Raw genomic sequence first — 22,939 nt, 5'->3', positions numbered from 1 at the left:
TTGCTTCCTAAATGTAACACCTTTTTGTGTATTTCCTGACTGTCCAAACAGATTATTGTTATGACAGATGATGATGGAAGTCAATGGGGCATCACTTAGGGAGAACAATGTCGTTTTTTATCAAGGTGCTGGTTCACTATCTCATGGTTTTGTTTGTTGTAATTATGTACGCACGCAATGATGTTGTAAACGTGATGTCACTTTGAAACTCTCGAAAAATACACAATGGTTGGCATGTTATTACCTATGTGTACATGAAAAATGAAAACCTTACTGGCCATTTCATCGTGACATGAATATTCTCCAGAGTTTAACCTGGCAGAATGATTACATGATGTATGTGACACTCGGGGCTGAAGCAGGTTGAGGTGGACCTCTCATCTCGTGTTTCTTTTGTTTACACAGCATGTCTTGCTCCTCCATTGTGCTAATATTTCTTTTTCTTCTTGCTCTGTCCAAACTCAGAAGTAGCCAACCCTCAAAGGAACTGCAGGCGATTAAATGTAGGAGGATGAGGATAATTACAAGCTTGCTATATTCAGTCCAGTCCCCAGCTCCCAGATCTTGCCTGCCGTCCTCGCTCTCAGCAGCAGAGGAGAGTGTGAGGAAATGATCTGCTCTGCTCACCAAGAGAAGGATCACAGTCCTCAGACGCAGGAAAAATGTGGATGAGCCAGTAGAGCTTGCACCGTGTGCAACCAGCTTATAAGTCCAGAAGATGAATCTATATTGCAAACAGTGGAAGGAAGGTTAAATAATCAAAGCAGATCAATGACCTGACCCAGATTTCAGCTGGTATTCAGATATTAAGTGTAGATTTTATGACTTGAGGATTTAGTTTCTTTACAATTCATAACCTCGTTGAGAGCGTGTGCATGCTGTGAGCTTACAGTTTGGTGTAGCTCTGAAACAATGAGTTGATTCATCGATAAGGTCACGAGTTAAAAGTTAACCGACAACAATTTTTGATAATCGATGAGTCTTTTTAATCATTTATGAAGCAAAAATGCCAAACAGTTGCTGGTACCAGCTTCTCAAACCGGAAGATTGTCTGCTTCTTTCCATTTATCAGATAAAACCAACAATTTAAAGATTTTGTTTTCGGCTCTGGGGAATTTTGTATTATTATATAGACTATATTACTGTTTAATCTGGAAAAGTAATCTGCAGATTCAATGTTTATGTTAGTTGTGGGCTTAGAAGTGACCAAAAACTACTACTGGAAAAAAGTATGTTTCCTGATTTTCTATGTGTTTTGACAAAGATACACTTTCATCTGACAAAAAGGCTCAGTGATTTCCTAAAACAGTTTTTAGCAAATCTTACTCAAACAGGAGAGGTCGTGCATTTGCTGGGGACTATTTTCAGCAGTGGATTAATGCACATTAATCAGTGATTATTTACTGCCGCATGACGGTGAATGTGGGATTGTTTCAAGATAAGCGTATTCATGGTAATGAAGGTGCATGTCAGCCAGTGCAACAGTGTGGCTCATTGATGTGCTTTTAATAGTATTGGGAAAACAATAGTGTTCTTGATAAAAAAAGAAAATTGACCATGAAGGACACTTTAGTGCATTAAGAAACAGAACACACATTTCCACAGCAGATTAAGAATTTAATTATTTGTTTATTTATTTACGTATTTCTATCTCCAGATTCACCCACCCGAAAAATATAAATTCCGGTGTATTCCAAAAGAAAATGAAAAAAAGGGAACAATGGCATCTTCATCAAAGGAATTAATCAACTAAATCAAAGTGGCAATAATTATTATCATTATTACAATAATAATTCAATGATCAGAATATCCACATTCATAACAACTCCATATACAACTGCAATACACTCTTCAACACCACTCTTCCATTAATATACACAAAATCCCCAAATGTCTGTCCTGTCAAAACAACGATAGAGGAGTTTTGGGGAGGGGGGGGCTATGGCTTGTCAAGGGGTATGAAGATGAGTGACCAGAGGAGTTAATGGATCTAAGGTTAGTAAGAGTATAAGGGGGGAGGCACACTTATTTAGTAAGGACCTATACAAAAACAAGCAATGTTAAGAAATGACAGTATACTTTCACGGAAGGATTTGCCAGTCTAACCGCATCTTAACAAAAGGTTAGAAGGCTCCATGAGAGGCAGAATTTGGGGAACAAAATTTCAAGAAATATATAAGGGTTGTCGGAATAAATATATAACTCTGAATGACAACCGTTGCAAACATATACCATAGGAACCTAAAGTGAAAGTCAGATACGCAAGAAACTCAAAACAGGTCGAGAATCCTTTGAAGAAATGCAGATGGAGGTTTCTGGAAAACAAATTGCCTTAGTCTATATATGTACAAACATTGCTTGGTCACCCAAATGTACTTAGAAAAGCTTTTGAGTTGGTCAGAAAATGAGTGCAAGCTTAAGATTATGTGAGTTACTTCTTGTATGAGAGCTTCAAGAATGCAGCGATACGTGACAGACCTTGCTGATATTCTAAGTCTGTACACAAAGTGCCTCTGATAGCTCGGTACATTTAAAAACCTTTCCATGCCTCAGTATTGGTAACTTGAGAAGACCTATTCATAGAAAGAGAGAGAAACATGAGAGGAAAAATAACTGTACACTCTGCATGTACAAACAAACTGTATATACACATAGACATACCATATATACACATTTATCCAGTATGTACACAGAGATTTAGCCGGTACACACACTTATATACAAACACATTCACTCGTTTCAGCAGGACCTCTAACATATCTCTCTCTGTCGTCGTCTCAAGAAAATGGCGGGGATTTCAACTCAGACTGGTGTCAGTGGGGTCCATCCATTGAAATGAATGGGGAGTTTTACAGCAATTTGACTGCAAAAAAAAAAAGAAAAGTGGCCACACTGAAACCAAGAGTTCATCCTCCGCTCACTTAAAACTCTACAGACAGATAGTCGAAAGTGAAGTATACAAAACAACAGCTGGAAGGATGTCCTCATCCAAAGGCTTTCACATCGTCCGCAAATGGAGAGCTCCGTGGCGATTGTTGGGCGAGAAACATCCATCCGCTTTTTTGTTTTGAATGTTTATAACCAAGAGGAAGGGGGGGGGGGGGGGGGGGGCACAGGTCACAGCAACGTGCAAACTGCTGTAAGGGGAGTAGGTAAAACACAAGTTTGTCCCTTTCGTCACAGTCCTTTAGGGCAATGATTCTCTCCACAAGATTGTCTTAGTAAGAAAACTTGGTTCATATAAAATGGATTATTGATGAACTTCCATAAGATAGAGGCATCTATCTATATCAAGAAATAAATATCTGCTCCGGAAGATTTCTGATGAAGAGTTTTTTTATGCTATCGTAAGAATAAGCAGTGTCATAGAAATATAAATAATAACATTCTGTCAGGTTCTTCAAAGTCTTCATTGAAGCAAGAGTTTTGTTCTGAAGCAGTTTCACTTGTTGTTTTAGGCTGTGCATATTTAGTTTCCTTTAAAATCAAAGTCTGAAAGAGATCCAAACGGAAGGACTAAAACTATGAAACGAGAAAGAGATCAAGTGTGTCTAACTTTGAGTAAAAATGAAGTGGTTAAATAATGCTTTGAGAATCCTAGATAGATAAAGAGTGAGTAGATGAGGAGGACTCAAAGGGTAATTTAAAAAGACTATAAGAGAGAGAGAGAGAGAAAGAGAGAGAGAGAAGGGAAATAAATGCTCTGAAAGTAAATCAGCTTTGACTGAAATTTTAAGAGAAGTCAAGCACCTTTGAAATTCATCTTACCCACAATACAGCTCCCCTCTCTCTCATATTGGGCATCACGCCTTCCTTGGCCTTTGTGTCCCTCCGTTCTGCTGATTGATCAGACTGCATAGCTGTTCTTTGCATGCTCGGCAGGCTAACAAACGCCAATATGTGTCCAGCCTACCTTTTAAAAGTAAAATGTAGATCCAACAACGAGGCGTCAAACACATAACAAAAAAAAAAAAAAAACCTCAAAATCAGAGAGAGAGGGCCCAAGTAAAGGAAAAATAAAAAAACACAACCCAGCATTTCCTTACATGGTCCGCTGGGGCTCTGCACCATCCTTTGAGCAAAGAGAATGGGACCAATGCCCCAAGTTCTCCCTTTGTCAGCCAATCGCGTCACGAGAGAGGGCTCTGGACATTTGGCTGTGCCACCCTGCGGACTGCCGATGGTGCATCAGCCAATTACGTTCCACATTGTCCTCCATGAAGCTTTGAGAGTGGCTAGGGGGAGAAAAAAAGGGGAGACAGAGAGAGAGAGAAGAAACGGGGGAGGGTGCTTGATCAGGTGCTATTGAAGCATAGCTTGAGACCGAGTACCTGCACGGTCTTTCCAAAGCTGGACTCATCTCTTTTCTATAGGTTTTTTTTTTGTGTGTGTGTGTGTGTGTGTGTGTGTGTGTTCAGCTCTGAGGCAACTGCTTGTTTACCTGAGTCACTGAGGTATTTTCACAGCAATGTTAATTTCTCAATCACGAATCATCTCACATCTCTGAAAAGACACTGATGTTCAAACCTAGACCGCTTTTTAGATCCGACATTCTTCACACACAAGTCATTTCACAAGAAAAAAAGTAGCCCTACAAGCTGCCTAAATAGAAGACAATCTCTCCCTGCGTAAGACTGCTAGCATTATTAACATTTGGTGGTTCGACAGTTACATTCATTGATAGTATGACTCTAAGCTAATCCTGTAGCACTCGTCTACAAAGTGCGAATGTGGCCATGTTGATCTTTGACACTGCAAAGTAGGTGATTGGTTCACACTAAATAGAAAAATGGCTGAAACGAAGCTGATGTGAAATCCTCTTGGTTCAACCTGCATGTTTTAACAAGCTTGAGTTGTTTCAGAGCGACACCCGTGTGTGTGGGGCTACAGAGACGAAAAAACAAGTTCGCATCCAGACAAACCGTACAACAGACAGTTCATACACAAGATGAAGGAATATGGAAACACATTACAAACATTTCAAAGACTCGCGTTTTCAGCATTTGACAAATGAAGAGAAACCGAAGAGTTAATTTCAAAAACACATCACACTGTTTCTAACACGCACCGTGAATCAAGCGGTTTGCTCTTTTAAGTTGTTTTAATGCTATTTCAGAAAGAGATGCCAGCCTTTTCCTTTTGAAAAGATTGAAAAGATCATTATAGATTTTCATTGGGGGTGCAATATATTCTTATTGTCTCGAGCAAGGCATTCAAATGTGCATTTGGTCGATGACTAGCAAGTCTACAGGCCAAAGGATGCTCAATATATTGATCCCAGGCACTTAATGGCAGGCAAACCTAAGCAGTTTCACACATACAATGCTCCTTGATATCATGTCACACTGGCAATGTTTACCGGAGTAAAATGTGACCTAAACTTAAAACATAAAGGGGCAATCACGAATGTGTCATTCGTGTTTGTACGCACGTACAACATTAGTTTTGTGAAAATCGTAAGTTAAAACTGCTTCTTCTTTTTTTTTAAACAAAAAAAGAAATCTGAATAAAAAGTAATAATGGCACCTTTTATCTCCTGTATGTGAAACAAAATGGACCGATACTTTTAGCTGTAAAAAAAATACCCTCCATTCATCAGTTTCATTCAAAGTAGCTTCATTCAATGTTAATTAAGGTTATTAGTTCTCTGTTTGAACTGAAATTAGCACTTCGGGGCTTGGTCTGAACTAATTTGAAATATCCGGTTCAATAGATGATCCATCAATTTTGAGTTGGGGAGCTGCTTTTATTAAGTGTCAGTAAAACCAGAGATTGGAGGAGGGCGCTTCTAAAACACAGATATGGAAACCCCAACAACCCTGTTGGACATAAGAACACAACAGGATGCACAAAGAACAAAGACACAGACATGTAGAAAACATACTGGGGGGATACGAAGTCCTGTCAAAGACAAATTGCAGGAGAGAGAAAGAGAGAAGAGACAGTGAGTGAATCATGAAAGAGGCAGTGCTATGGCAGACACAGACATTTGACTTGGAAAATGGCACCATTTGTTTCTGTTTAGCACCAGTTTTATCACAGATCGGTTCTGAGATTGAGAAGAGAAAAATTGCACGAGCTCAGTCCAATAACAAGAAGTCCCTTAGATTGAAAAAAAAGGAAAAAGTTCCCAAAAATGTCTTCCGTCATATCAAACCTCTACGACGCTCGATCGTGTGTCTTTGAATCTCTGTTTCCAGCCCACAGATCATTTCTCTTACGAGCAAAGCTAACTTAGATCTCCATCTGTTACTCTCGTATCAGATCTCTATAGGAAAACCCTGTTGAAAAACACTCAAAGGCACTAAGACTACGTCACCACATCTCTACCTAGACAAGTTGCAGCCTGGCGTGTTCCGGATAGGTATATTTAATGCACCTACATCCATGGGAGTCGAGGGTCACTACAAGCTAGCTTATAGCACTTGCTAATGGCTACTATGAAGTCTTTGGGGTGCAAGACATTCTATAGTGCTTGTTTACGTGTTTTTATCTCTCATGAAGCCACAGAAAGGCGACGAGTGCACAGAGCAGGTGTTCACCTATCGGCGTGTATACGTCAAATGCTTTGTTTGACTGATTCAAGGAGTATGTGATCGGGTATCATTATCTTGTCCCGCAAGACTGATACTAACTGAAGCTCCCTGTGAGCATCAAGAGAACAAGTGTCCATTGAAGAGCCCTTTGTGTGTTGTGTGTTCATGTGTTATGCACTGTACAGCGGCTGTGCGGTTACTACTCGTCTCCTGCACACTGTTTCTTCTCTCTCTTGCCAGTGGAATACGAATATCTACGCCGAAATTCTTTTCAAAGTATTGTCTCGCTAAATGGGAAAGACGGGGACAGTGTTTTCCTTTTGTGTCATCTCTCTCTGATTTGGCTCAGTGTTGTGTTTGACCTACTCCCCCTTCTTCCGCTATGCCTGTAGTTGCTGTTGCCGTGGTTCCGGTTGCCTGTGAGGTTGTCATGGGGGAGGATGTTTGGTTGCCACGGAGCTCTCCATTCTGACTAGGATGCTGATGAGGAGTGGGTAGAGAGGGAGGGTCTACAGTTTGGGGGAGGACTCCATTGTGGGGCGAGCTGTCGGAGGAAATGCCCGAGGAAGAAACTCTGAGGCCTTGATCGTCGGTGACCGCTCCTCCTCCTTGTCCTCCGCCTCCACCACCTCCCCCTCCACCTTCAGTTTTCACACCGGGGTCTGCAGAACCCAGGGAGGAAAGCTGGTCCTCCTGGCGAGATAGAGAGAGAGGGGAGGGGAAAGAGGAGTGGGAGCAGGGAGAGATGGACGTAGGAGAGAGGCCATTCAATGAACGATGGGAGGGATGTGAGGAGTTGTAAAGGAGACGTCCAATCAAGGCAGATAACGTGACATGTAGAGGGAATCAAAATCACATGTTGAAGAGGTGCGCGAGCGTGGGAGGAAGTAAGAATAGTGGGATAAAAATGGGAAGAGGGCAAAGGAGGAAAATCACCAGAAGAGGAATGTGATCGAGTTGTGTGGAAGCAGGGAAACATCAAACATTGACAAATACAAAGAACCGGTTGGGATGAGTACATGTAAAAGCGATTGCAGAAGCAAAGTGAGGAGGAATTAGAAAATAAAAGACAAATGATAAAGGATTGGAAGGACCACACAGAAAGAAAAGAGAGAGACAGACAGAGGGGAGAGAGAGAGAGCCAAATGAGTTACGAAGTTGATGCATGACGTACACCAATAGAAATGGCAGCACAGGGAAAGGGACACAGGGGAAGAGGGCATGAAGGGGAATTAAAATTCTTGAGGTCAAAGGGTCCTGATCCTCTTTGGATGAGTAGCAAGGAGTGTTTATCGTGTGTCACGAAAAGTGTCATTCTTTGCCAACGAGCACAAATCATGTTCAATAACGACTACGTTTCTGTGTAAATGTGCGAGCTTGAGTAAGTGAAGGTATTGTAAATGAAAGACTAAATAAGAACTCTACAATTACTGCTTCTATAAACATCTTAACAGCACATACCGCAGCATCAGCCTGCTACTAAGAAGCATGCAAGAAAACGTCAAGCCAATAAAAGAGCTCAGCGCCAAATTTAAAAAAGCAAGATAAAGCTGCATCCTATAGCCTGGCAGGTAAATCCAAACCTGTCAAATTCACCAATCAAAATGTTTAAACCCAAACCCATTGACGGCATAGCCATGAGCTGCTGCATGGGTGTTCATCCCGGGTTGGAGCTTTTGATTGGTGATGAAGTCAAAGTTTTGGTTTTGCCATCTTGTCTTACCTACAATGCAGCAACGCAAGACTAGTTTCATTATTAGTTTATATCAAGGTCTGTTCGCAAGCCTTCACCCCCAGTCTTGTTCACTGACGTCTGTGTAGGAGCAGTGGGAAGAGAAAACAATTGGGTTATTGTGCCAATTGACATCTACGAGGACTCTATTCGAAATGGTACTTAACGTATCCAAGAGGTGCTGCAAGATGAGTTGAATATAGAAGCATTTAGAAAGCTGAAAATCACAGTTTTACCATCAGACGTCTGATAGAACCTCTTGAAATAATTGCACTTCAATGATCTTGCCCGGCACATTTGCTGTGTGGTGTCTAGAGTCTAGACAGACTTACTCGGAGCGCAGAACCATCTATATGACTGTGGAAACATGTGCAATAATTTAACTCGGGATTGTTATTTATCAAACATCGGGAAAAAATATGTCGGACTTTAGATACCACTTTAATGCAAGAAGTATGAAATACTGTAACATGGATGGAATGGCGTGCTGTAGAGGGGAGAGACAGGAAGTAGGAGGGATCGTTTGGTCTGCATCCAGTTGAGAAAATGAATCAAAAGGATCAAAGAGCAATATTATTTCTGGGTAAGCTGTGTCTGATGGGTGTGTCCATTGTGAGTGGAAGGTGTTTCCGTTTCACTTTAAAAATAAAAAAAACTAAAAAAGTGAAAAGAAGAACGAAAAAAGAATTACCCCAAAATCTGACGTGAATTAGCGGGCCTTTTTCTCTTCTCAATCAGAACCAAAATGAATGAAACCTTTTGTTCAGCCGCTAGCTGGTGCTATGTAACATGACTCCACTAACACTTGTTTCGTTACTCTCAAACACGACCAACAGCGTCGTTTTAATATCCATGTGTAGACCAACACACATGTCTATTAAACTCAAGAAATCAAGCAGCTGAACAAAGACATGGCAAAAAATGTTTACTGACATCCTTTCAAAACTTACCAAGCTTGCTTCACTCTCTGTGGGCTGTTTGATTACTTGGTGCATTCAATTACCGCTTGGTGTGAGTTTTTTTTTTTTTTATATATTCATGAAAAATTGGGGGTAGCTACTGGAGACAGAAACACAAAACACTTGGTGGAGAACTGAAATGTCCGGTGTATAGTAATGATGCAGGTATCGTACACACAGGTTCTTACCCATCTCCTCCAATCTCCAATCAATTTGAATGGTGGATGTCTACAGAGCAAACTGTAAAACTGGCACAGTGTTGGTTTAATCAACTTATATATGGCAGTGTTTAAATTTAAAGAACCCCCGTATGGCTTAAGATAGACTAGCTTGCCAGGTGAAGAGCTCTAACTCTGACGCAAAAAAAAAACCAAAAGAAAAAAGCACAACGTAGTAACACATTTCACACATCCTCAGACGCACCGTAACAACTGGCCAACGCCAACATTCAACCGAATAATGTGCCCAGGTGCCAAAACACATAGACGAACACGTAAATATCAGGAACACAGACTCACTGGAAGACACATAAAACACACCCAAAAAAAACCCAAAAAACATGTGCACATTAATCAGTGTTCTTCAGGGAAGGATTGGGTCAGATACGGAGATTTCCCATAATTCACCTTGTTTATCTGAGGGCGTGCTGGGATGGGAGGGATGAAGAACTGAATGGAAATGTAAGTTCAAAGCACAGCGGTTCAAAAATATCTTGTGAGGGAAAAAGAAATCTACAATAAAAGAGAATTCGCACAATATTTCAGAGACTTTCTGTTATCTGTTATTTAATCAACTAATACCTTGTCATTGGACTACTGCAGGAACCAGAGGGAACGTGCATCTTGTACATGTAACAGTAATACTTTTTCATTCCCTGGTTATTTAGTTTATTAAGACTCGAATGTTTAACATATTCAAAGTTGACCGAGGGCAAGAGAAACATGTGACTATTAAATGGGATGAAAATCTCAGTTGAACATCTGCATATGCCATCATCTGCAAATAGCTAAAGAATCAATGGTATTAATTGATTATTTTGTATTTCTCTGCATTTCAACGATTTACCGAATGCAAAGAGTTACAGGAAGGTCTCCGTATATGACATGGAAATCATTTGCGAACAATAAATATTGTCATATATCTCTGTGGATTGCTGGTTGTGACTGAATCGTGTTGCTGCTGTAGTACTTTTATATATTTCTGCCAAGGCATGTAATGTGCTCATTGGTCAACATAAAGTGAAAAAAAGCAACCTGACTAATCTCAAGTAATTCAAATAAACTCTCCAAGGTCTGTCGCAGAATGTTTTCAGTGAGCACAGGAAGGCACATTATTGTGTTCGGAGGGTGACAGCAAAACCAGAACAGCTTACCAACTTTTTTCCAGTTTGTTAAAACAAAGAAAAATGTCACTTTTTTTTGTGTGGTGAAGCAGAAGTAAGCTTACTTCAGACACTGTGCATGAATTACACATTTGCATTGTGTAACTTTGCATTAGACCAAGATGTGTGCATGGAAAAGCGGCTATTAATTGTTCATGTTTTGCACCGATGACTCAAGTGTCATGATGAACATCGAGCCACAGAGGAGCTCCAGCTGTGAGCCATGTAACATTGTCTACGGGAAGAACGAATGGGACTTTTACTGGAAACAGCTTCTGCCTCTTGCCCTCACATCATTACCTTTAGAAGCTCTCGATCAAGCAGCCAATGGGCTTTTTCATTTATTCCAGGAAGATAATCTTCTCAAATGAGCACCACGTGTGTGATTTTGAAGTGTGAATGCAATCGGCAGAAGTAAAACGCTGACATTCAACTCTCAACGAACTGGACTACTTTCATAAAAGCCAGAGTATAAAAAAAACCAAAGCTGTAAAGGAGGTCTAGTGTTCGGTGTGACGACATTTAGGAGTCGCATTTAGCTACTCATTAGTAATGGCCTTCTGTAAGACACATAAAAGCTTCACATTTCACCAGAGGGGTATCTACTGATATATTTTATATTGTAGAAAAAAAGTGAAATCTCTTAAGCCGTTGTCAACCACAGACCTTACTTCAGGCATAACATTGACTTTGAGATGAGGGAACCGGAAGTCTAAAAATGCTGACTCATTTCCTTCTTTTTGGACTCTATTAAGCTCAGCAAAGTGAAATCGAATTCTTATACTGAAGCATTATTGACATAACAGTGCTGTCCGGCATTATCTGACATGAAAGTGGTCGTCACCACCGCATTGCATTGTGGGATATTAATGCTGTTGTGGTGTCCAGTATTTACATACTGTAAAATTGCACCAGAAATAGTATGCATGTTATGGAATCTCGGATGCAACCAGCGTCTTGATATGCCTCAGTTTGTCCTCAGTTAATTGAACAGAGCCTCTTTTGTTTTTCTTTTGTTCAGTGATAACGCTCTCCGTCTGGAACGAGTCATTGCGAATGGCAGTTATCTTCAGTCCAAGCTGCTATTCATCTACATTCAACTCCCAGCTTCTGTCGTACATTTGGTATCTTCGGATACAAAGTGACTGACATTCCATTACATGATTTACGGTAACTACACTTCAGACGTGATATTTCAGATGAACGCCCCTCGCTGCCGAGTTTCTTTAAATCTCCGAAATGTTTTGTTGTCACTCTTTCAACACGGGGGTGTGCCCTTCAAAGCAACCTCTGTCCAAACACTCTGTGACAGGCCTCCTTTCTTTCTGAAAGATAAATGGAAAAGTAAGTGCGCCTGTCAGTGTGTTGACTTGCGGTGAGTTCACAGGATGCTATGCGTATGGACAGGGACGCACATAGAGAACAGTAGAAGTGGAAAAGAGGCAGCAGGTTATGGATGGAGAGTGAGAGTTTGCCGGTTTGTTTATTACCTGGTTACTCGGGGTGGGACAGGCGCGAGACGGGGCTGCACTAGGATGGACTGACGCCTCCCCTAAGAGAAATCACCGTATCTCATCAACATAAGAGGAGAGGAGAGGAAAAGAAAAGGAGGATTGAAAGCAGGAGGCAGAGGAAGGAGGAAGCTGAGGAAAACAACAGCCACCCAAAACAATACATACACAAATGTACAACAAAAATGAACCGAAACAAGGACATAAATATACATAAAACTGCTTACTGACGCACATTTACAAACATAATGTCAACCATTCACGCACAACATCATCAGATAACCCAACGGTCTGAAAGCATTAAAGCAGCTTGCCATGCGGTGTATCGATAACAGAAATCATGCTCAGGACAAGAAAGAGAAAGCTGCTCGTTTGTGCACGCCACGACATCTGCATCTCAAAGCAGCTGATCGATCCGATAGACTTTGGAAAAGCTGCATCTTGCATGTGTCCTGGTTCAGAAGCGCCAAAGAACATGCGTATATACCAAGCATGCGATCATCTACTCTATGAAGATAAATATATACACACTTGTAAAACCCAGAATGGTATTTGCATAAGCACACTATATCTAATTAACAAGGAGAAACAACAGAGAGGACCATCTCTGCATTGTACTGTAACACGCCCCACACATTCAAGACATAACCAACATTCAAGAAGCTGCAACAACACGCACGGATCAAGGAGTGCAAACAGATCTTACATGAAACATTGATATGATTGATGGCACTGCAAGGAAGCCGTTTTCTCATTGAATAAAACTCACTGATATAAAGAAGATATAAAGAAAAAAGTCCACGACGTTCAGCAAAATCGAAAGAAAGCCTCGACAAATGATCAATACAACAGTTAAATGTTACAAAAACTGAGTGTTTTTACAGCTGATGATGTGCAGTAATTATTGTAAAAAGTTAAATGATTCAACTTGATGTTGATTGTCATAAAATGCCTGTTTATTATAAATGTATTAACTCACTAATGGTTTAAATTATAATTAAATTTCTACAAATGAATACATTTATTTGTTTAGCACTGCCCTATACAAATAAATGTAATATAATATTAATATATGTCCTTCCAACCTCCCCCGGTAACGAATATCACTATTGTAAAAAAATGAAAAACAGCCTGAAAAGGAAGAAAAGATGAGAGTCTATTGAGCAGCTGGATATTAGTCAGGACCTTGAGCTGATGCTACGATTAGCCAGTCTGCACTCCAAGGGCGGGACTAAGCTAAGGCTAAATTAACCAATGAACGTACTTAACTGAACCCAGATAAGTGGCAGAAAATCATGGACGTATTTAATCAATTCACATAATTAATTCAATTCAATTAAAGTTTTTGATCAAATTTATACTTGTCGACCTTGAGTTGATAAGGTTTCTAGACACTGAGGCTAGTCGTGTTTTCACAGCTTCCCGTATGCACAATGTACTGCTGCTCCAGTCTCGTGAAAACAAAATACAAGACTGTTGTGAATGATATTCAAGACTTTTCGATGGACCTGAATTCAATGCTTTCAAGCCTTTCGAGGCCTGCAGATACCGTGTCACATTCTTTTTTGGCAGCTATTACCTCATCAGCTGCTGATGCAGTAGTTGCTAATGCATTCATGTCCTTCGAATAGCACTTGTGAAATCTCAAAATGTCAATGTCAATCAGAGTAAGCCCCGCCCTAAAGCATACCCTGCTTTATTGTCTATTTCACTCTAAATGGGACCATATTTTACGAACTGAACATCATGTTGTATTGAAGAAGACTTGAAACTAGAGATTAAGATGTTTACAATGTTTAGTGAGGTAATAAATCAAAATCAAGTGCGAAGTAGAGTCATTTTCTTCTAGACTTCAATAGAAGCAGACTTCTTTTCGCCCCTGATGGCCACTAGGAGTTGCAAGTTTAAGGCACTTCAGGATTGGCTTCACTTCTCAGACACAGATGTTGCTGCCTGAATAATCTCCCGTCTGTACAAAGTATTTGTACTTTGGTGACTAAATACCTGCAAAACTAACATTTCCATAAACCTCAGCTCTACGTCATGTTTACTGCTAATAAGCAAATGTTACTGCAGCATGCTAACGCAGGGTGACGAGGATCCAACTTATATCTGCTGAACATCAATATGTTAACATTGTCATTGTTTGCATATTAGCATGCTGACATTAGCATTTAGCTCAAAGCACCACTGTGCCTAAGAACAGCCACACAGAGCTGCTAGCATGGCTGTAAAGTATGGTTGTCATCAATTGCATGTTTACCAAATTTGACTGTAAACAGGTCAGCTGTGTAATTGGGCTTTCTACTTTCATAAACTGCAGATGGCATTTTTATTAGCTAGTTTTATTCAACTTTTTAATCACATTCTTTAACCACTGACTTAAAGATTACTGCTCTGATTACGATTTCCATATCCTGAAATAGTATCTAAAATATGGTATAAACATGGCACAGATGTCGAGAGTAAAGTAACAATTCCACTTGGAATTAAGGACTCCATAAGTCGTGCAATCCTCCTTCGAACAGCACACTGTAGGTGCCCTGCAGCTCGCAGATAACCTCCAGCACAGTTTGAATGTTAAGCAGGATGCTGCCAGTGTGCTGCTCTATAATCCAATAAACATTTTTGTCAAGGCAGTACTGGAGCTTAAATTGTCTCCGGTAGATATAAAGCCATATGTTGCTGCTAAACGCAAGTGTAACCCTCCTCCGCTCCTCTTAATGCTTCTTCAGACTTCAGCCCTGCCTCCAAGAAATTCAGTTCCAATCCACCGAAAACAACATTGTGAATTACATTTCGAGGGAAACCTATTATGTTGCGAACTACGTTTGCTGTTGATATTTCTCAAATCAGCTTGAAATGAGTCTGCGGAAGTCCGTAAGGAGGAGATTATGCCGGTGTTTGGGTCAAAATGCACAGGGCTTTCACCTGGGAGGTTGATGTTCATGTCCCGGGTAAACCAAGTCGTCAAGTTTTTTGTTACGTTGTTTACGTTAACCACGTATTTCAGACTGTTTAAAACTGGGACCAACAATAGAGAACATTTGAGCTGAATGGGAACGTAACATTGTTGCAGACTTACAAGCCTGTAAAACAATAATTTGTTTGATTCTACAAACTCATGTTTCTTTTTTTATACACACAAAGATGAATGAACACATCTTCTCCTCCAACTGATTATTTTACTTGTTAACAGAGAGAGAAATGAGTTTGGTTTCAGCAATTCAATGTAATAATTCACATTAATTCTATTTCGGCCTTGCACGAGAAGATGTCTAAATATAAAGCTTTTTAAATAGTTTTGTGTCACAGAGTTACATCTATTTAAAACAGAATAATAATATTCAGCTAAACCTTTTCAGCTGACGATGAACAAGACTCAGAATTAATCATTGGGCTTGAAAAGTATAGTTTTCTTCCTTTTATAGTAAATTTGAAACTTTTAACAATTTATCGTTGTTGTATTCTGGACTAAATCAAATCCCTTTTTTCCTGGTTGCCTGTATTTTATAGCAGTCAAATCATCGCACTTTGCTGCAAACTTTACTTGCACTATGGAACGATTAGCCAATTGGTCAGTCGAGAGAAGATTATAGCAACTATTTTTAGGCAAAAACGCGAAATGTTCTTTGAATTTTATGTTCCTTAAATGTGAGTATGAGCTGATTATCTTTGTCTTACATGATACTAAATTAGAAAGTTGGGCTCTAGGAAATTGTGATGGGCATTTTCTTTTTACTGTTGCATGTGGAATGTTTCATAGACCAGTTAATTGATTTATTAATGAACGATGAACCGATAGTGAAACAATTGTTCGCTGTCAGTTGAGCTCAGGTTACACTGGCAAACAAAACAGAATCCTAACTTCTCTGCAATAGTGAGGACTGATGAATATGTATTCATACATTTTTCTATGTGTAGCCTTGTGGGATGTCTCAGGATTTATAATTGTCACATTGGATGTAATAATGACCATCAGTGTGATCCTCTGTCAGCTCTTCCCTCTTGGCATGTTTCATTCTTTTTCCCTCCCTTTTGATGGCGTTTCTCTGATACTTCATGCAGTTAATTGACAAAAATCCATAATGACCACCAAATGAAAGAAGGAAGATATCTAGTGGGGATACTCTTTGAGCTCTTTGACAAAGAAATGAGCTTCTTGAAGACTAAGATGAGTATTAAAATGTGTCACAGGAAGTCACATCAATAGATTCATGAGAAATCCCCACGCGAGGTCCCAGTTCGGGACAAACCCTGTATGTTTCTATAACCATACCTCAATGAAAAATGACTGTCACCTCTTTTAGATAACGTAACATTTAACGCAGAAAGTATTCAGATAGATAGATTGAGATATAGATTATTATAGTCAGAGTTGTATCTGATGTGCGGAAATCTCATCCAACAGCCGAATTTACTCCAATAATATTGTATGCATTATTTTCAAATGGGCCATTCTGCATAATGAGTACTTTTACTTTTGATACTTTAAATGTATATTGACGCTCATAGCTTGACATGAGCTATAGTTGAGTAACTTGTTTTTCTACCCTGTGGTACTGCTACTTTTACTGGAGTAAAATAACTGACTGCTTCCTCCACCATTGCTGGTGACAACCATCAAGAGAAAAAAGCATTGTTTCAGTCTGAATACGAGAGTGTCTGGGTCAGCTTTAAAAGAAACTGATCTGTATGAATGTCCAAGTCTCTGTGCAAGAGTAGTCGCTCTCATTACCTCTTCCATTCTTAGCGTTGTTGCTCAAACACAGATGCATATATATACACATATATCCATATATATATATATATCTATATACATATAAGATATATGTTCACACGCACACACTATATTTAAAGCATGAGTCATGCTCGGAGGTGGGCTAGTTCTCTTTGACAGGATAAGAAATGGAGCGGGCTGAGAGCATGAAATGAAAACCGCTGAGGAGGAAAGACACAACAACACCAGCATCACCACGCAGCGTTTGGGGCTCAGCTGTTCAATAACCTGAGCGAAAGTCTCGTTCTACATCATGTGTGAAACAGGTTTTAAGGAGTTTTAACCCCCCGACATGCTCAGCAGCATCATTCGACAGAAACAATCACCACAGACCGAGAAATGCTCACAAACCCAGCTGGAATCAGACATCTCCACAGCTTTGTTGAGCTGAATGCAAACAGCAACACACTCTGATCTTCAAAGCTCCCAGGTATGTTGGCAGACAGATGGCGGTCAAAAACCCAAAACACAGGGACTGGTCAGGGACAGGGCACGACAATCAGAGGGACCGCAGACACACAGCAGACGAAATAATAACTAGCAGGGGACGGGGTGGAGGGAGGGGTTTTGGGGGGGGGGGAAGGGGCAAAAAAGAGAGGTAGAGGGGGATAGCAGAGAAGATAGCACGGGCCATCCAACGGACTCGACGAGAGAGGAAGCAGTCTCACAGACCTGATCAGGGAAAATCCTGGTTTTTGGCTCAATCACGGGTGGTCCCCTTAACTCATCCTCCACAGCCATGAGTCTTTGAAGCAGAGAAAGAGAGAGAGGGGAGGGGAGGGGAGGGAAGGGAAGGGAGGGGGGGGGACAGAAAGAGAGGGAGTATTATGAATCCAAGATGATACTTAACAAGTAGTTGAGCAGCTGCATCTCCAACATCTTGCCCAACAACACCACCATCACAGTGATAACAATGCCGGTTACCTGCGTCTCACATCTCAGTCCCAAATCTGATAGGCAGCTCAATCTTTTAAGCCCTTGCAAATGTTGTGCGGCAGTAACCCAAGCCGGGCTTTCTGAGGCACTGCCAATGTTCTCTGGTGGAGCCTCTTTCTTTCTTTTTTTCTTCTCGCCCCCATGGGATTCATCAAGGCATTTTTGCTCGATTTAAGGCGGTTTCAAAGCGCAATTAGGGCCAACTGTGGACATTGGCGCTCGGTTACGTGACGTGAACGGCTCAGTAGCAGATCCTGATCATCCCCAGGGAATTGCCCGTCTTATACGATATGGACCGACCAAGGCACTGGTGGAAAATCCTTTGAATAATCACTGCAAAGACTCCGCTCGCAGATATGAGCGAGCCAACTGATGGAGTTTTTCACGAGCCGTCGGACAATGCAGGTTTTCACAGCTCTCATGATCGTCCAAGTACTCCAAACAGGGCCGTGGAAGGATATTTGTCATACAGGGGTATCTTGCAGTCACACGGCCACCTGGCGAAACTGTGAATATTGTTGTGGTGGTGATGAATCCCAAATAGAAGTTAGTGTGAATAAAAGAACCCCTCTTCGCCTTCACGACTTCCCGTCTGTTTTACACGCTTTTACAGCAGCAGAATAAACAATGTGTTGACTGCTGGAATATTATCCCTTTATAATGATGCACGAAGGAGTAAACTATATGTCAGTTCTGTGGGTAAGATGACCAGAGAGATTGTCACTCGGGGGTTCATTAAGCCACCGAGCCAATCAAATAGCTGACATTGAATTGCCGCCATGTTTCAATGCAGAGTAAATATATCGCCCAATCAAGTCCTATTGTGTGACCGAATGCTACTCACAGCACATTCATATCGGTTTATTCAGAACACAGAGAAGCACATGTTTGACAATAAAGAACGAAAATCCACAGGTGAAGTTTCAAACATAAGTGTTTGGATGTTTTATTCCGTAAATAATGTACAGTGTTGAGAGTTATTTATTTATTTATTTCTTTTATTTTATTTTTTTTTTACAAAAGAAGAGAATAGGAAAAGAAAATAGTCAATCATACTGTAAGCACACACAGAGATATAAGCACTGTCCCAAACAACAATGGAATGTAACATGGGTATACAGCATTAAGATTCTGACATGACTTCAAGAGGCAGACAATGATTTATGTGGGTGATATGTCAGAAGAAAAAAAAAAAGTGAAGCTTTTTATATCCAGTTGTACTTCAAGTAGTGTGCTTTTTGAGGTCAAGTCGTACATGTAGTCAAAACAATGTGTGTATCTACCAACATGAGGTCACAATGTCTGAATATTTTTGCTACAGAGAAAAAAAAGGCAAAGAGACAAAAGGTGTCAAAAAGGATGAAAAGTTGATGGAGAGAAACAACAGACCTGGATCAAACAGCAGCAGCAAATACTTAAATACTTTCTTTTTCTTTGCAGACAAATGCAACATAAAGTACGTTTCTTTGCCTGGAAAACTTACCTCTCAACACGTGAGTGGTGCTCATGCAGCAAACTCAGACTTACTTGCAACTATTTGACACAGGTCTGCAGAAAGGTGACTATAAACCCTTGGCTGTTGCTACAAGCCATGCCAATCAGACCGATATTGATCACACACACATCAAGCCAAAACTCATCACCACTATGCATTCATTTGCAAGATTTAAACACAAGTTTTGCCCAAGTACAATCTAAACAGCATATCAATATATTCTTGCTACCGAAGAGAGGCGGATATACTGACCCCAGAAGATTATCTATATCTCTGCAGAGGGAAAAATAATATCATATGGTGGCCCTTTTAATAAGAATATTTAAATCATACTTTAACTGCATAAGTTAAAAATGACAGTACTGTCTAACTTTTCTTAAACAGCTATTCTGATCACCATGTCACCGGACACCACCAATGACGGACTGCGGGTCAAAAGGCATACCAAGCATTTACAGCAAAATCATACAGATATAAGGTTCAATTAATAAATAAAGTCCATTGCACTCGTTTCATTTTAAATGCAGATAAATTCACAAACACCGTACAGATAAGCCAAAAACAAGTTGAGAACTTAAGAAGACACTTTGCAGAACAGACTGTTGTCAAAGAGTCACGTCATTGTTGTCATGTTGTCATGTTGTCTCTGTGGTATTTTGCACTTTACAGTATTCCAGGTCTTTGTGTTTTAGATACTGCGGATGGCACCTGGTAAAAGGTTTTGGCAGGAAGTTACTGTTTCTTAAGGAAGCCCTAAACGGACATTCTTCAAACCTTTTGTTTTGAGTTAATTATGCAACGATCACTTGAAAACGAAAGGTTGTTTCCTCGTATCACTTGTAATGTTTGGGTCATATCATCCAACGAACAAATGTATTCAAACTGTTCAGACCGATCTGCCGGTGGTCAAGGTCAGCGGAAGGATACACGTACATTCAAAGTAAGGTGTTAACAAGGGTACATGTAAAATAAGATGAAATAGTTCATAGTGCAAGCAGTGTAAAACATGTTATCCGAGTCCCTTCTAAATTTTTAAAGAAAATACCACTTTAATTGAGAAGGAAATGTCTTTATTTTTCGAATTTCGGTTGCTGTAAAAATAATTCCTTCCACTCACGTCACCAAATCCGTCCTTTCCAGCTGGATCGGGGCTGTTTGAACGCATTGAGTGTCGGTTGATTTGACTCAAACATGAGCAATAAGAGAAAGACACGTCTTTCCATGATAACGAGTTAATTACATTGTCATCTTGAAATTACAAAACTCGTTTTCTCGAGATAACGGCATAATTAACTTGGCGATCTCTTGTGATCGCTGGCATTAGAAAAATGTCCTGAATGATGTCCGTTTAGGGCTTCCGTAGTTTCTTTATGTACACAAGATGCATACAATATACCTCAGCAGGACCCTGCATGTGCATTTGCACAGACAGCACATGTAGACATATTGTCTCTGTTATTGCGCTTCTCCTGCTAAAAAGTTAGCTATTGCAAGGTTAAAATAGTTATAATCTCACTCTCTATAGAATTCATATATATTTCATATATTAAATATTGTTATGGCTCTTGCATCACAGACTTTAATATGCTATGGATTATAGTTAAAAATAGATTATAACTATGACAGCTGCAATTAAGACCGTTGATCTTTTTCCCCAACTGCAAGCTCACAGTAAATCTGTTGTTCACTTCACAGCAAACAGCTCGGGGAAGATAAATACTTTCTATTTATAATACACATGAAATGCATTCGAATATTTTAACGAAAAATAATAACAATTTAGAGCCTGTAGCCAACTAATGGGTTCATTAGCCTAAAGAAAATATAGATACAAGTGCTACAGGTAAAGTGGATTCAGTGTTTTCAGTGGATTGAACCTAGCATGACCTACAAATCAACATTTGGCTTTGGTTTAAATTAGATTGTTGAAGAACAAATAGTGTATCTGGTCGAATGACCGATATCGGATTTGCTCTGAGCTGAAAGTAAAGTTAATGCACGGAAACATTAAGGCGTCTCTCAAAGTAAATCTCTGTCACTTCAAACACAACGCTGAGTGTTTTAGTTCTGCAGATAAAGAGATTTTCTCAAGCCTACGTAGGAGCCATGAATTCAGGATCACTGGCGCTCCTTTTTGCAGAACCTGAGCTTTAACTTGCATCGACGTAAAGTATTTGAACGTGAAAATTCAACATGAAAGTCAATTAAAGATGACATATAACATAGGTCTATGGTTACACTTGTCATTTCACTAAGATTTTGGAGTCCATCCACACTCTCTGCACTCTTTGCGTTGCTCATGCATGCGTTAAAAAATTTAAATCCAGACGACGCAAGTCTTGCAATGTGTTCGATGAAATGGTCTGGCTCAGTGACGTGTGAGTAAAAGTGACTTGGAAGCAACCAGATCTGCTACTTAATTCATCCTCGCGTGGCCAGATGATAAAAGTCACACAGGATACAAGTGTACACCTCGGAGATAGCAGTTTCCTGCACACTTTGCTGTGTGTGTGCAGAAGATTTACTGTGTTCGCTTTAAGCTTATACTCCAGGGGAGCGATCGTCAATGGTTTGGCTTTAAATGCTCGGATTAAAGTTTCTCCATCATGTGGCATATTTCCTATATTATGCCTTCATGCGTGAATCTTCATCATTGTTTGTGACTTTCTCCCCTCTTCGTATTACACCATAGCGTCGATGTAAGAAGAAAAAAAGAAAAAAAGGAGAGAGGTGTCGGTCCCCACGTAGAGAAGTACGTCAGCAGTCCTTCAGTGAACATGGTTCACCTTGATTTTAAAATGGAAGAGTTAACATTTAAACCTTGGTCTTCCACAGTCCTGTGCCTGAAGGTCCAAAACAATGTGTTGCTTTCAAAAGTGCAGACATGTTTTCTGAAGTTATCAAATTTTCAATCCTCTTGTGCTTTTACAGTGCAATCTTGTGGGAGCGTCAATTGAAAATGAAGCTGAGCGGAATCATCTGAAGTGATCCCGAGAGCCACTTAAAAGCTGCGTTTCATAAATATGGATGATGATAAGTGCAGCGGCACAAGGATATGGGATGGGTGGTGTTATATACAAGGTTAGGGCGCTAAAGATGTTTCCCCATAAAAGACGAGCAGGACTGTCTCTGTCTTCATTCCATGTCTTCTTTCCTGGAGTGGATTAGAAGTGGCAATATTCTCTGTCACAGATAACCACTCTTCAGTTGCAGACCACAGACTATCATAAGACGTGAGCAAGAAAATATTGTACTCTTTTCCTCACGGAGCCTTTTTAATCTTTTTAACTCTCTTCACCGTAAAACATGAATAAAAACTAATGTGCAGGCACACTTCAAATGCTCAAGGAATCCCTGGAACACAGCGAACATTTGGTTTCCGTGCCTGAACACGACTGAGATGATCAATATTACACTCTTTACCCATCAACTACTTCATTCTGTGGTCGATAAAAACTTTAAACTGCACCACTACAATTCCACACAAGCGCTCAATAGTATTCGGAGTCGGCTCGAGTTCCCCACAGTCACCCAAATATGATGCTCTTGAATAACAAGTGAATCATGTTATGATGGCAGATTTGCTGCAGCGAGCGCTACGAGGACGAC

General features: G+C 40.2%; 1 protein-coding gene across 1 annotated transcript in view; it reads right to left on the bottom strand.

The window, feature by feature from the left end:
- Positions 1–4,117: 4,117 nt before the first annotated feature.
- syngap1b (synaptic Ras GTPase activating protein 1b) overlaps positions 4,118–22,939 on the bottom strand; it is a gene marked incomplete at both ends in the record, with an annotated part of 117,942 nt that continues 99,120 nt past the window's right edge. The window contains 3 exons of the mRNA XM_079276039.1: positions 4,118–4,235; positions 12,099–12,160; positions 17,572–17,644. Of these exons, the coding sequence (XP_079132165.1) occupies positions 4,118–4,235; positions 12,099–12,160; positions 17,572–17,644 (253 nt within the window). The remainder of the gene's footprint in view (positions 4,236–12,098; positions 12,161–17,571; positions 17,645–22,939) is intronic.

Source organism: Melanostigma gelatinosum (genome assembly GCF_949748355.1).
Source record: "Melanostigma gelatinosum genome assembly, chromosome: 9".
Lineage (NCBI taxonomy): Eukaryota > Metazoa > Chordata > Actinopteri > Perciformes > Zoarcidae > Melanostigma > Melanostigma gelatinosum.
This window is presented reverse-complemented; position numbering and strand designations above follow the sequence as displayed.